General features: G+C 37.1%; 1 protein-coding gene across 4 annotated transcripts in view; it reads left to right on the plus strand.

The window, feature by feature from the left end:
- The window catches only part of GDAP2 (ganglioside induced differentiation associated protein 2), a 75380-nt gene that overhangs the window by 45485 nt on the left and 14847 nt on the right, over positions 1 to 15048 (plus strand). Inside the window, exons 9-14 of one of the 4 annotated variants that reach the window (XM_070367417.1) lie at positions 822 to 898; positions 1633 to 1709; positions 4433 to 4572; positions 4873 to 4927; positions 13603 to 13746; positions 14589 to 14897. In XM_070367417.1, the coding sequence (XP_070223518.1) occupies positions 822 to 898; positions 1633 to 1709; positions 4433 to 4572; positions 4873 to 4927; positions 13603 to 13746; positions 14589 to 14783 (688 nt within the window). In that variant the 3' untranslated portion in view covers positions 14784 to 14897. Of the gene's footprint in view, positions 1 to 821; positions 899 to 1632; positions 1710 to 4432; positions 4573 to 4872; positions 4928 to 7033; positions 7271 to 13602; positions 13747 to 14588; positions 14900 to 15048 lie in introns of those variants that run through there. The other 3 variants (XM_070367418.1, XM_070367419.1, XM_005895282.2) reach the window with 3 other exon arrangements.

Raw genomic sequence — 15048 nt, forward strand, 5'->3', positions numbered from 1 at the left:
GTTTTGCAGATCAGGAAACTAAGGTCCATAGACCTGAAGTGTCTTTATTAAGGTTGCACAGAAAGTGATAAGATGAGAACCCAAATATCCTCTCTCCAACCAGTTTTGTTGTTGTTGTTGTTTTTCATGTTGTAGGATGTTGCCAGATGAGACCTAAAAGCTCTTTGAGATTTTTAATGTTTTTTCCAATTTTAACATTCTCTTAGCCAAAGCCAAAATGCAATCTCTATGATCTGGTATATGGAGTATCAGTAGAGCTACTGTGATTAGTCAGTCATTAAATAAGCCTGGACTTCCCAGAAAAAAGTGTACCTAGTTTCTTCGTGATCTGGCAAAACATGTATAACACTTAGCTGTTTTTCTTCTGAAAAGTAAGTTCCTTGAGTGTCTGACCATGTCTATTCACTAGAGTATTCTCAATACCTCTCATGAAGTAAGCAGTCAGTAAGTCTTTGTTGAATGAGTGAACATCTCTTGTGGAAAACTGCTATTGCTTTAAGCTTTGTTTGCATTTTCTTTCAAGTAGAGGAAAATAATAGTATTTTAAAAACAATGTTAGTTTGAGTACTAGGTATCTTAGCCAATTATATGAGTAGTCTTCATTTGCTCAAAAAATAATTTTAAAAGTCATCTGGTGTGAACATCTTCCTTTCTCAGTAACTCATTTGTTTTGTTTTTTAATAACAGTAGAGATTCAGCATAGTGTAACAGCCTCTTTAACTCCTTCCTCATTATAATAAAGCATTCTTTAAGCTAAAAACAGGTCTCATTTATAGATTTACAACTGTTTGTTATAATTATCATATCCTTTATTTCCCTAGTTATAATCGCTGGTTGTGTCAAGCAAGATCTGAGGATCTATCTGATATTGCTTCTCTAAAAGCCTTATACCAAACAGGTGAGCTTAAAGACATGGCAACTTATTCTGTTACTGATTAAAAGACATTATTTGGTATGCTGTTATGGACTTCATTCTTCTCTGATTTTGCCCATTTTGTCTACATATAGATTTTTTTTTTTTTTTTTTGGTACAATGAAGATAGGTTTTGCTCATGATTAATATGTTAAAAATATCATATTAACCTGTAAGATTTTCAGCTAGTTATTCTATATTGGCCAAATGAAGTCCTTTTTCTTCCTTTTTTGTGTCTTATAAAATTTTTTCCTAGTTTTAAAGTACCATAATCTCTTTATACAGAATTCAAACGTTATATAAATATATAACAGAGACTGTGAAAGTTGTCAGATTCCCCCTTTATATTTCTTTTTCAGAGATTTGAGTTCCATTATTTTTTTTTAGATCACTAATGTTATTAGTTAACTTAAATAAAAAGCTATTTATAAAATTATCTTTACCCTGTGACCTTACCTTTGGTTTGCCCAGATTTAAAACCTATAAGAGGGCTTACCTTAAAACCAAGGACAGTCATCAAAACTTCATGAAGCTGAAAAAAAATGAAAAAGTGGTTTTCCACATAGTGAAAGAAATCTGAAGATGAAATTTGAAAAGCTTATGTTCCTAGTTTTTCGTCTTTTACATTTGTTTAGAATATTTTTATACGGTCAGAGCCCAGGACAAATAATACTCCTGGAATAAAGTTTCTGGGTGCTGATTACGTTTCCTGTTTGTAGGTGTGGATAACTGTGGTCGCACGGTGATGGTGGTAGTTGGAAGAAACATTCCTGTAACATTAATAGATATGGACAAGGTAAGCCATAAAAAGGCTTTGTTTTGTAAATAACATTTTAAAAAAATAAGTAGGGTATGAATTTGGAATCAGGGCTTAGAATATGAGATGAGACAGAATTGCATGTCTGTGACTGAGTAGCAGCCCTGGTTCTACAGGTTGGCACACACCATTTCCGTCAGTTAGGGGTCCGGCCTTGTGTCCGAGGAGAAACAGAATACTCAAATGCCACAAGGTGATTTCCAAAAACTCACCTGCTGTGTTTTGGACATGACATAAATGGCAAGTTTTTGGTCGGACTCATTCTGTATTATCTGCCTTTCTTGAAAAAAGAAACATAAACTTTTGAGAATGTATCTGAAGAGAAGAAACCAGAGATGTAGTTAACCCAAGATGTCATCATTTCCTAATCCCTTCTTTTGAAGTTAAAGGACAAAAACAGATGATTCATAGCAGAAGAAACGGTATTACTAGTAAATAAGAAAATGTTCAACCTGATTAGTAGTGAAAAAAAAAAGTGAATTAAAATGAGGTATCTTTTTTCACCTTCAAAATTAGCCATTACTTTTTTTTGTTTTTATTTTGTAGCCATTACTTTTAAATAATAATCATTGTCATCAAAGATTAATTAAAACTATCAAAGTGACCTAGTAATTTCTGAGAATTTGTACTAACTACTAAGGTAGTAATCCTAGGAATGAAAATAGCTATTGGCCAAGAAACTGCCCAAATTGTGGAATATTTGGGCAAGGGACAGTCAAATCCAAAAGATAAATACATAGATCATCCTAGAACATCAGTCGTAATAGAAACTGACTGCAAAGGAAGAGACTCACTTTAATAAATAATTTTTAACTATAGTAAAAAAAAAAAAAAAAGTACTCAAAAGTGTAAAAGATGCATACAATTTTAAGATAAAACACCATTGTGCAAAAGCAGATGATTACACCTGGCTAAGCCCTTAGAGTCCTGGTCCCTGGTGTTTAGATAGAAGAAAAAATTGGGAAAGCCTTAGATCTGGCATGTTACTCAAAGGCTCATTTGTGACACAAAATAACAAATTCTGTTAAGTTAATTATTTTGCATCCATAAATGGAATGTTCTGTGACCCTGAAAAAATTATGGTTATGAAGTTAAGTACTATAGAGAAATGTTTATGATATGGTATCAATAGAAGAAAAAGTGATACATAGTATGTATACATTGCCCTTTTTTTGGGCGAGGGAAGCAGGATGGGAGTTGAAACATAAAGGTAAAAACTGGAAGTCAGTATTTTAAACTGGATTTCATAGTTTTAGGGAGAATTTGTTTTCTATATTTTTCTGTCATGTGGCTATACTTCTTTATAAATGAAAAACTTTAAGTTAAAGATGGAGAATTTAAAGCTGAAAATGGGTATCTTAATTGCCCTGGGCAGGAGGTAGTAAGTGGACAGAAAGAGGACCAGAAGCAGTCTGGTAAGAGCAGAAATAATAAACACATACACACACACACACACACACCCTTTAAATGCTCAACTATTTATAATAATCAGTATGACGTTTATTCACAGCATTAATAATGTGATTCATACCAATAAAAGCGTAAACCCCTTTGATTCTGATGTGTATTTGCATGGTGTTCTGAATGTTTGTGATGTATCATTTCATTTATATCGTGAGGCCCAAACCAGCTAACGACTGGAAGTAAAATGTGTTTCCTTAAAGCCCTCCTCTGTCTGCTCTGGTAGCAGTTGGACCCATGCTAACTAATCCTCAGTAGTCCATTCATGTGAATGCCAAGGACTCCCTTGAGGCAAAAATGGGGAAATAGCCTGTTTGATAGTAATCCTTCAGGGGCTGCCTCTCAGCGCCATGTGTGTCATTGTTTATAGATACACCAGTGGGTCATGCTGGCCCTGCCCATGTTGTGTCTCTGCTTTGTACTTAATGTTTCTCTTAAATTTCATCCTTCTTGTAATGGCATACTTTTCTAACTGATCCAGGTCACATTAAGTTTGAGTCAGAGCAGAAGTGCTGCCCAGCCCACTGCCTTCTGCTCACTAAACCTGTTCTCATTTTCCTCATTCAGTTCAATGTTAAAGATGCTGAACAGATTAGCCCTCAAAGTGAGCCATGTGAGGCATGAGTCTGTATCTCAGTGGAGACCGCAAAGATTTGTCACTGAGCTCAGGTAGAACCTTCAAGAATGATTAAAAGTCTAGAAATTCTCTAACAGTTTTGAAATCATTATCCCAGAGAGAAAAGACCTGGTTGTTGACTGAAGAGCTCTTTTGTATATACAAAGAGCTCGTTTGGGAGGATGGAGATATTCTCCTCCATCACTTAGGACAGAAAGGGAACATACCATAGCATTATGGGAACTATATGGGAAGATCTTTTTGAAGAGATACTTGTTCCTGATGTCTGCAGTGTCTGGAGCATAGATTAGATTAAGCTCCTGGGTTTTTTCTCTCTCTTGGCCTCAAGTGGCACATTGGTAAAGAATCCACCTGCCAGTGGAGGAGATACAAGAGATGTAGGTTCGATCCCTGGGTCAGGCAGATCCCCTGGAGTAAGAAATGGCAACCCACTCCAATATTCTTGCCTAGAAAATCCCATGGATAGAGGAGCCTGGCAGGTTATAGTCCATGAGGTCTCAGAGAGTTAGACACAACTGAGCACGTGTGCGTGTGCGTGCACACACACACTGTGAAATAGACTACTATACAAAATGATCATTACTTTTATTCCTTTTTCTTCTAGGCTCTCTTATATTTTATCCATGTAATGGACCACATTGCTGTGAAGGAATATGTATTAGTGTATTTTCACACACTGACCAGCGAATACAATCACCTGGACTCAGACTTCCTGAAGAAACTCTATGATGTCGTTGATGTCAAGTTAGTTTCTCAAATTTTGAAGGGGAACAATAGCTTTTTCCTTTGCTAGTATTAAGCAGGAGCAAACATTGTGGTATATTCTGTGAAAGGACAGTTCATATAACAGATTTTTATAATATATAGATTGGGTATTTTAATAATAGGAGCCTCCCCTTAATTCCAGTTTATTTTGTATCAGAGTAAATTCATATGTAAACTTTTTCCTGCTTCTAAACTCCTGGAGAAAGAGTTAATTGTTCATAACTTTGATTGGTTTTAGGCATGGCTTATACTGACCCTTTTTTGTTTGTTTTGAATCAGGTACAAGAGGAATTTGAAAGCTGTTTATTTTGTTCATCCAACATTTCGTTCAAAGGTAGGTATTTTTCTTTCTGCTAAATCTTGACGTTAAGTGCGCTATATACCTGCATATTAAGATATATTTCATCATCCTAATTCTTGCTGTTACCATTGTGACTGCTAATTTCCTTGTTTACCCTTCATTTTTAAGTGATCTCAAGTTGTGGTCCTAATGTTTTGGTCCCATGTAACTCGGATATCTTTGTCAGTGACCTTTACAAGCCATTAGCCCCTCTGTCCTTGCCTCTCTGTGCTCTTTGTTTGGGCTTACCTGATGGCTCAGATGATAAAGAATTCGCCTACAGTGCGCGAGACCCAGGTTCGATTCCTGGTTTGGAAAGATCCCCTGAAGGATGACATGACAGCCCACTTTAGTATTTTTGCCTGGAGAATCCCCATGGACAGAGGAACCTAGTGAGCTACAGTCCATGGGGTCGCAGAGAGGTCGGACATGACTGAGCGACTAAGCACAGCTCTTAGTTAATCTGGGCTTTTTCCTGCCCCTGTTCCTAGCTAATTCCTATTTTATCCTTCAGATCTCAGCTCAACAATTACTTTATGTAAAAAAGGAAAAAAGAAACCTCTCTGACCAATCCTGCCACTAGTAGGTACTCCTACAAGTCATCAGATATAGCAGTCATGGATTGAGATATAAATTTTGAGAGTCATCATCAAGTAAATAGAGCTTTAACTCTTTAAAAGTGTTAATGAATAAAATCACAGACTTAGACCAAAGACAGCTGAAGACAGAGCACTGGGATCAGGGAAGGAAACCAAGAAGTAATCAAAAAGGCAGCAGGAGAACCAAGGTTGACTAATGCTGTGGAAGCCAGTGGACAGGCAAAGCATCAGAGATGGTAGAAATAGTTATTATTTTAAAGTGCTGTAGAAAAAAAAATAAATAAAGTGCTGTAGAGAAGTAAGATAAGACGTGAAAAGTCCTCATTATATTTCATAACTAAGATGAGTGAAGACTTCCGTGAGAATGTTTTCCACTTTGAGAAATTTGTCACTGTTTACAAAATTGTTGTTTCTCATTGAAATACCATCTTTAAATTTTGCATGAAGTGTTTTAAATAATCCTTTTTAAAGCTGCAAATTTCCTTTTGGTCCCTCAGTGTTACAACATCACAGTATTAAGTGCTATGCTTATGGGAACACTGCTTGGTCAGGCTTTTTTAAAAACATAAAATGTGTGAGCAGTCAATTAAATCACTTATAATTGTCTTTCCTGCTTTTCTTTCAATGGACTTCTGACTACATAGTCTTAGCAGATAGTATACTATTAACTTTCCCACTCTTGGGGAAGTTAATTTCATTATGCTCAGCAGGTGGCTAATTTTTTCTTTTTTTCTATAGCACTTACGGAAGTAATGCTTGACTATTTCCCACAATTTCATCATCCATTTTCTTTTTTATTCATCCAGTAGCTACTGAAATTTTTTCTTAAATGGAGACACACAGAAGGATTAGCTTGATTTTTAGTATGTCTTTGCAAGAACACCTGCTATTTCCCACTTGTACTCAGAATTGTACCAGAGGTTCTAGCCAGTGTAATATGGCAAGAAAAAGGAACAAAAAGCATCTCAATTTAGAAAGGAGTAAATAAAACTGTCTTGATTGACAGATGACATGATTATCTATGTAGAAAACCTTGTAGTATCCTCAGAAGAGCTATTAATACTAGAATTAATGAGTAACTTTTTAGCAAAATTTCAGGGTTTAAGATCAATATTCAAAAATCTATTATCCATATTAGAAAGAAATAATTTGAAATTTAAAAAGCATTATAATTTACACTAGCATCAAAAATATTAAGTACTTAATGATAATTATGACCAAAAAATGTGAAAGACTTATACATTGTACAAGTTAGTAATAATAGTAGTAGTAGTAGTTGCTTGGTTGTGTCTGCCTCTTTGTGACCTCATGGACCGTAGCCCACTGTATATGCTGTAAAACATTGATGACATGCATCAAAACAGACCTAAATAAATGAAAACATATCCTGTATGTGTGAATTAGAAAGTTTAGTTTTGTTAAATTGTCATTTCTTGCTGAAGCTATAGATTCAGTTCAGTCCTAACCAAAATTTCAGCAAGCTTTTTTTTTTTTTTTGTAGAAATTGACCAATTAAAATGCAAAGAATCTAAAATAGCCAAAACAACTCAGGGAAAGAACACAGTTGGAAGACCAGCACTGTCTGCTTTCAGGGCTAACTCTAAAGCTGCAGTACTCAAGACAGTGAGGTATGGGCATGAAGGCAGACAAATTGATCAACAGAGCAGAATTAAGAATCCAGAAATAGATCCACATGTATATGGATAACTGATCTTTTTCAAAAGTGCAAAGTTGGGTCAGTGGAAAAAGGATAGTCTGTTCAACAAATGATATTGGAACAATTAGATATCAATATGTAAAAAAAATGAACTTTGATCTGTGACTTGCATCATGTACAAAGTTAACTGAGAATGAATCAAGGACCTAAATGTAAAACATAAAACTTTTTAAACTTCTAGAAGAAACTATAGGAGAAAAAGTTCTGTGTGACCTTGAGTAAAGCAAGTTATTTCTTAAATTAACACCAAAAGCATAATCTATAAAAGAAATTGAACTTTATAAAAATTAAAAACTTCTGCTCTTTTGAAGATAGTTAGGAGAAGAAAGTGAAGAGGAACTAAAAAGCCTCTTGATGAAAGTGAAGGAGGAGTGTGAAAAGGTTGGCTTAAAGCTCAACATTCAGAAAACTAAGATCATGGCATCTGGTCCCATCACTTCATGGGAAATAGATGGGGAAACAATGGATACAGTGTCAGACTTTATTTTTGGGGGGCTCCAAAATCACTGCAGATGATGATTGCAGCCATGAAATTAAAAGATGCTTACTCCTTGGAAGGAAAGTTATGACCAACCTAGATAGCACATTGAAAAGCAGAGACATTACTTTGCCAACAAAGGTCCATCTAATTAAACCTGTAGTTTTTCCAGTAGTCATATATGAATGTGAGAGTTGGACTATAAAGAAAGCTGAGCACTGAAGAATTGATGCTTTTGAACTGTGGTGTTGGAGAAGACTCTTGAGAGTCCCTTGGACTGCAAGGAGATACAGCCAGTCCATCCTAAAGGAGATCAGTCCTGGGTGTTCATTAGAAGGACTGATGCTGAAGCTGAAACTCCAATACTTTGGCCACCTGATACAAAGAGTTGACTCATTGGAAAAGACCCTAATGCTGAGAAGGATTGGGGGCAGGAGGAGAAGGGGACGACAGAGTATGAGATGGCTTGATAGCATCACCGACTCGATGGACATGGGTTTGGGTAGACTCCGGTAGTTTATGATGGACAGGGAGGCCTGGCGTGCTGCAATTCATGGGGTCGCAAAGAGTCAGACACGAGTGAGTGACTGAACTGAACTGAAGAGAATGAAAAGATCAACTGCAGCCTAAGAGAAAATCTTTGTAAATTAAACATTTATCTAATAAAGGTCTTGTTTTTTGAATATATAAAGAAATCTCTAAGTAATAAGGAAACAGTTTAGAAATAGACGAAAGATTTGTACAAAAATCTGGCTTAACCAGAAGATACACAGATGGCAAGTAAGCAGATGAAAAGATATCAAGCACAATTAGTTATTAGAAAACTACAAATGAAAGCAACGTGAGATATTACCTTCCTACTAGAATGGCTAAAATTTAAAAGATGTTTTTGTGGTCCTCAGTATCTATTCATAAAGCTAGAAAAAGTTGAATCCTATTAATTTATTATGAATGACAGAACTAATATAAAACAAAACAATTTAAAAAAAGAAAACTTAAGGAAAATGTTAATGATTGTCTGAGTGGTTTCTATACCTGTGTTCCTTGTAAAATTCTTTCAACTTCGGTAAATGTTGGAACACTTTCATAATTTTTTTAATGGTCAAAACTGTTTTTTACTCACCACAAATTCAAACTTATCTAAAGAGTATTCCTTTGTGAATTCACCAGACTTATGAAAATATATAGCCACTGTTGGCTAAGATCTGACTTAACCTCTCCTCCCCCACACATGAGGGAGTCAGTGAACAGCTTTCCTTCCCTCACTGTGACATCAGTGGATAAACGTTACCAGAAGTTTCAGTGTTAGAGCCACTCGCTTTGGCTGTCACTAGAACTGCTTCATGTAGGAGTCCATGCGAATGACAGGTTGGGCAGAGGCTGAAGGGGAAATGCATGAAGCGAGAACCATTACATTACCTTTCCATAGCATTTTGGCATGGAGAAACCATTGGAGGACTGAGAATAAAGCTCATATGTAAAGAAATCCACCATTATTTTATACTAAGTCAATAACTGTAAATGGAGTGGTTGTAATTATAAAAGAATGAGATGAAAAGAAATCAAGGGATAATAAAACAATTGAATCACACTCTTCTGATTTCCGTACTTCTCAGATCTTTTCCAGTGCACTCCACCCAAAGTGATAATAAATTGACTGCTCGTATAAATCACTACTTTCTTTCTTTTTTGATATTTCCTAATAGAACACAAGCTAATAATATTTAAACCCACTGTTGACTCTGGCTCTATTAGATCACTTAAGTGCACACATGTGAACAATCTTTTCCTAGTTTATGTTGTTTTGTGATCCCATGTTCTTGGCTCTGCACTTATGAATAATTGGGTGAAATAATTTCTGGAATTCACAGAATATTCTAGCAGTCTTTTTTTCAAATGTTTAGTTTTCTTTGGGCTTCCCAGGTGGCTCAGATGGTAAAGAATCTGCCTCCATGTTTGGAAGACCTGGGTTCAATCCCTGGGTCGGGAAGAACCCTTTGAGAAGGGAATGGCTACCCACTCCAGTATCCTTACCTGGAAAGTTTTCTTCAGTTTTTTAAAATAATAGATACTGAGTAATGCAAGTTTACCTAAATAAATGTATATGTATGGCTTATGTTGTAAGTAATTGAAAATTACTGTTCATGGGGTTCTCAAGGCAAGAATACTGAAATGGTTTGCCATTCCCTTCTCCAGTGGACCACGTTTTGTCAGAGCTCTCCACCATGACCCGTCTGTCTTGGGTGACCCTACATGGCATGGCTTATAGTTTCACTGAGTGAGTCAAGGCTGTGGTTCATGTCATCAGATTGGTTAGTTTTCTGTGATTGTGGTTTTCAGTCTGTTTGACCTGTTATGGAGAAGGATAAGAGGCTAATGGAAGCTTCCTGATGGGAGAGACTGACTGAGAGGGAAACTGGGTCTTGTTCTGATGGGCAGATGCTTGTAAATCTTTAATCCAATTTTCTGTTGAAGGGCAGGGCTGTGTTCCCTCCCTGTTAATTGACCTGAGGCCAAACTATGGTGGAGGTAATGAAGATAATGGTGACCTCCTTCAGAAGGTGCCATGCAGCACTGCTACACTCAGTGCCCCTGACCCTGCAGCAGGCACCACCAACCCACGCATCTGCCACCATCGCTTCTTGAGAGTCCCTTGGACAGCACAGAGATCCAACCAGTCCTCCTAAAGGAAATCAGTCCTGAATATTCATTGGAAGGACTGATGCTGAAGCTGAAACTCCAATACTTTGGCCACCTGATGCAAAGAACTGACTCATTTGAAAAGACCCTGATACTGGGAAAGATTGAAGGCGGGAGGAGAAGAGGACGACAGAGGATGAGATGGTTGGATGGCATCACTGACTCAATGGACATTGAGTAAACTCTGGGAGTTGGGATGGACAGGGAGGCCTTGCATGCTGCAGTCCATGGAGTCGCAGAGTTGGACACGACTGAGCTACTAAACGGAACTGATTTAAAAATTAAAAGCTGAGCTTTATAAAAATAAAACAAAAACTGAAGACAATGCTCTTGGGTCTCCCTGACAGAAAACTTTTAACTAAGTTTCAACTTCCGTCTGCTTTGAGTAACATTCTCTTGTTAATGCCCGAAGAATGTAAGGGAGGTAATGGGGAAAAAATGCAATGGAGAAATGTGTTTGTCCTTCAGATCCTGAGTGTATATATGATCACTGCCCATTCTTCCTAAACCCCACCTTCTCTTTGAATTTACCACCGCCCCTCACCATGTCAGTATGTGCAGCGTAGTCGAGTCCTTTCACAGAACTGTGTAACTAAGAGGGACTTTAAAAATCATTCGGGTGTAACTTCCTCACTTTGTAGATGAAGAGACTGGGCCCAGATTGGAGTACATTTGTTTTTATTGTAGAATGGAAGAATATTAGACCATCCCTACATAGTAAAGTCGTAAGTCCAGAAACTATTTGTTAATTCTTTCAACATATATTGAATTGCTTACTTTTCACATTGGGCTTTGGTTAGACCCTACAAATACAGTATTGAAGGAGACAATCCCCACAGGGGGAATTGGTTGAAAGAATCAGTTACTACCACAGAGAACGTCAGTTACACAGTAATATGAGTAACACGGTGGTGTTGGAACTCTTAGAGGAAAGCTGCGTCTCGCACTTTGGGTGGAGGGTGGTCAGTGAAAGCTTTCTCACGGAGGTGAATTGTGACCTGAGCTCTGAAGGACAAGTTTTCACCAGGCAAAGAATTGAAGAAAAGGGGGTTAGGAGTAAACAAAGCAGCATGTAAAAATGTCCTGAGGTAAGAGACCATGGAACACAAATTCCCTGTGTAGTTTCTTCTGGCTCCATAATTTTATACTTTTATCCAAGTAGCATGGTGCCTTGCCTAGGACAGGTAGTTGTGTATGTCCTTGAACCATTCATTGTATTTAGGTTTTTTTTTTTTTTTTTGGCCTTAGGAGATTGTTATTCTGCTTATGAGCTGGCTCCTTTACTAGAATCTAATTCCTCATTAGAGGAATGGCCATGTCACTGTTAGCCTGTATTATTGAAAGCTGTGCACAATGCTTAGAACTTAGTAGATTCCCAGGAAATATGTAACTCCTTGTGCAAATGCATCTCCTAATACATCCTCGAGATACTTCTCTGTTCTGACTCTGCAGTCTTATTCTCTTGAACTCTTCCTAGGATCTCTAAAATCTCCATGGCCTCTCTGAAGCTCTTACTAATTTATCAGCTAACTCTTGGCTGGTTGTATCCTAATCTAGAATTTTCACTCATCTAGTTTGCAGAAGTTTATGTCAGTTAGGTATATAACAGCCTGTATTTAAAAAAAAATGATGTAAAAAAACTGGGGATTGGTGTGTAATTAAATGACTGCCTAATTTGATTTATATTAACTCACTTTGTTCTAGAAAGGCTGAGTGTGTCCCCCTCCCCTCCACCACCCTCCAAATAAACTTGTTAAGGTGAGGGTACGGAGGGTAAAGTTAATATTGAGGCCTTACACCAGTCTTTCATAGTACAGCCAAAATAGAATAGTGACCCAGGTCATAAAACTCATTATGAAATAGATCTTATCATCATTCATTCATTCTTTTTCAATGAATGCATGGTTCTGTCTGTAGCTTTTAAAACTGTAGACCATTCTATGATTGCCTGCCAAGTGCTAGGGAAATTATAAGAAACTGTTTATATTCCTGTGAAATAGAAATGAGTGCTGTACATGAGATTTAAACATAAGGTTGTGAGAATTCAATAGATGGGATAATCTGGAGCTGTCAGGGAGAAATGGAGATGGGTCTCTGCCAAGTCTGGAAGTTTGGGCGAGATTCTGATAAAGATAAGTTCCGTGTTGGCTCTGTTAGTCCACGCTTTTTCTCATAAGTGAGCATGAAGGACATATTTTGCATTAGGGACTAGGAATATGTGCAAGGCTTGGAACAAGCCCTGAAAACCATGATAGGCTGTCAGAGAGACTAACAAAATGATGGGCAGTTGCCCAAAGTGGCGTGTAGTATATTTATAATGTACCTGGTTATACCTTGGAATGTGCTGTGCCAGTACACTGAGAATTCATATACGTAGATTACCTTCTTCTATAAGTGGGGATACCTGCCTCACAGAACTGTTGTACAAGCCTGTGGTAAACAAGACTATTTATGGTGGTCAGTTTGGGTAGATGAATAATAATTTGTAAGTTCTAGCTGTTACCTAGTTCATGCCAGTATTGTTTGCTGTCAAGAATTCTGTTTGTTTGTTTGTTTTTTGCATTGAGCAAATTTTACAGGTTATCTTTATAGAAAAATTGCATGTTGTGAAGTAAAATGACCAAGAGTGGCTCATCCATAGAAAATGCACTTTGAGAGATCGCATGCCAAGTGTCCACTGAAAAATAAATGTTTCAAAAATTGGCAAAAAGTTTCAATCTCATTTTAAAAAAAGTGAAAAGTGTTTCTGAGATTTGGAGGTGTTAAACGTTTTCACAGTACCAGTGAGGCAGTATTCCATCAGAGTGCAGTGGTTTTGACCACTACCCACAACAAAAAGCACATTGCATCACATCACAGGACACTACAGGCACAGGCATATGACAGAAGCTGAGCTTCAGGAGACAAAGCGCATTCTTACTACAGTCCTTAGGAATTGTTGCTCTAGCATGTTTCTTTCTGTTGTTCTTAATACTGTTCACAGTCCACTAAACTGATTGCATAATTCAGTGATGCACCGCGACCTGCATTTCAAAAAACACTGCTCATTATAAGACTTTTTTGAAACCAACTTCAATTCTGAAATCGTTTTTATCTAACATAAATTTTCAAGATCATGTGTGTATTTCTGATTCTTGCCAGTCTTAAATCATTTTTTTTTTCTTCTATTAATCAGGTATCAACATGGTTTTTTACCACCTTTTCTGTCTCAGGACTGAAGGACAAAATCCACCATGTGGACAGCCTCCACCAGCTGTTTTCTGCCATCTCTCCAGAACAGATCGACTTTCCTCCTTTCGTCCTTGAATATGATGCCAGGGTAAGAAGTACCAGGAATTCTTCCTCACCTAGGGTATTATTGTAACTGTTTTATAATGCAGTGGGTCTAAGCGCATAATCTTTTCATTATAAGATGCTGTTAATACAATTAATGTGTTTTAGTAAACTGGATATATCATTTGACATTCTTCTCCTAAGGTAACTTTTAGGAAAATGTTTGATTCTAAGAGAGGCCTTCCCCCCCCTAGGGCCTTCCCCCTCTTTTCAATGATAAACATTTTCACTGTAAGTATAAATCCAGTCCTTGCTTGTGTTATCAGTTTTCCACCACCTCTGAGACATACCTCTGCCTGATTTTATTAAGACTAAATGACTTTTCATCTACATAAATAGAACCAAAAGAATCTGTTGATATCCAGCATTTTTCAGCATTCATTGTAAGCCAAGTAACCTATTTTAGTCTTTACCCTACTAAAAGTTCCGTTTGTATAACGTTTGTAAGAGTGTCAATCAACAATATTAACATTGTTACTTACACAGTATATTAAACACTAAGAAATGGCTACTCTAGAATTTCATCTGAGCTCTAGTCCTTTGTGGTTATTCACTATCACTTGAGTAGTTAAAAAAGTGTAACATGCTTGCCAAATAAGGCAAGTGATGGTAAGGCAATTATCAGTTGCCTTATTTAATTAATGCTGATTGCATATTTTGGGGGATGAAGCAGAGCATATATATGTAGGTTATCTTAAACTTAAAGTGAATTATTCTTCCTTAACTATCGTACAACATATATATAGTAAAGTAAATATTCTACAAGACATTTTTTCTCTAAAATTTCTCCAACTGCAGTTGCGATTCCTGTTTCCCTTTATGTGATAGGTGGTGTGCTCAGTCATGTCTGACTGTTTTAACCTTATGGACTGTAGGCCGTCAGGCTTCTCTGTGCATCGGATTTTCCAGGCAAGAATACTGGAGTGGGTTCTTCCTGACACAGGGATCGAGCCCACATCTTCTGCGCTGGCAGGCAGATACTTTACCACCGAACCACTAGGGGAGCCCTTTCTATATTCTTAAGGGCCTACAAAGAAGGCTTTCATTAAATATCAACACCATCCTCAAGCTTGGTTTTGTTTTTCTGTCTTATATGTATGTGCTTTTAGGTTTTTTTTTTTTTTTTTAAGATTTAATCTATCAAATACAGGCCTAATTAATAATTTTATTAATCAAAATTAAATAAACTGCAATATAACATCATCTCTGGATTATCTCTCTGTATCTGTACTGCTGCTGCTGCTAAGTCGCTTCAGTCATGTCTGACTCTGTGCAACCCCATAGACAG

Source organism: Bos mutus, chromosome 3 (genome assembly GCF_027580195.1).
Source record: "Bos mutus isolate GX-2022 chromosome 3, NWIPB_WYAK_1.1, whole genome shotgun sequence".
Taxonomy (NCBI): Eukaryota; Metazoa; Chordata; class Mammalia; order Artiodactyla; family Bovidae; genus Bos; species Bos mutus.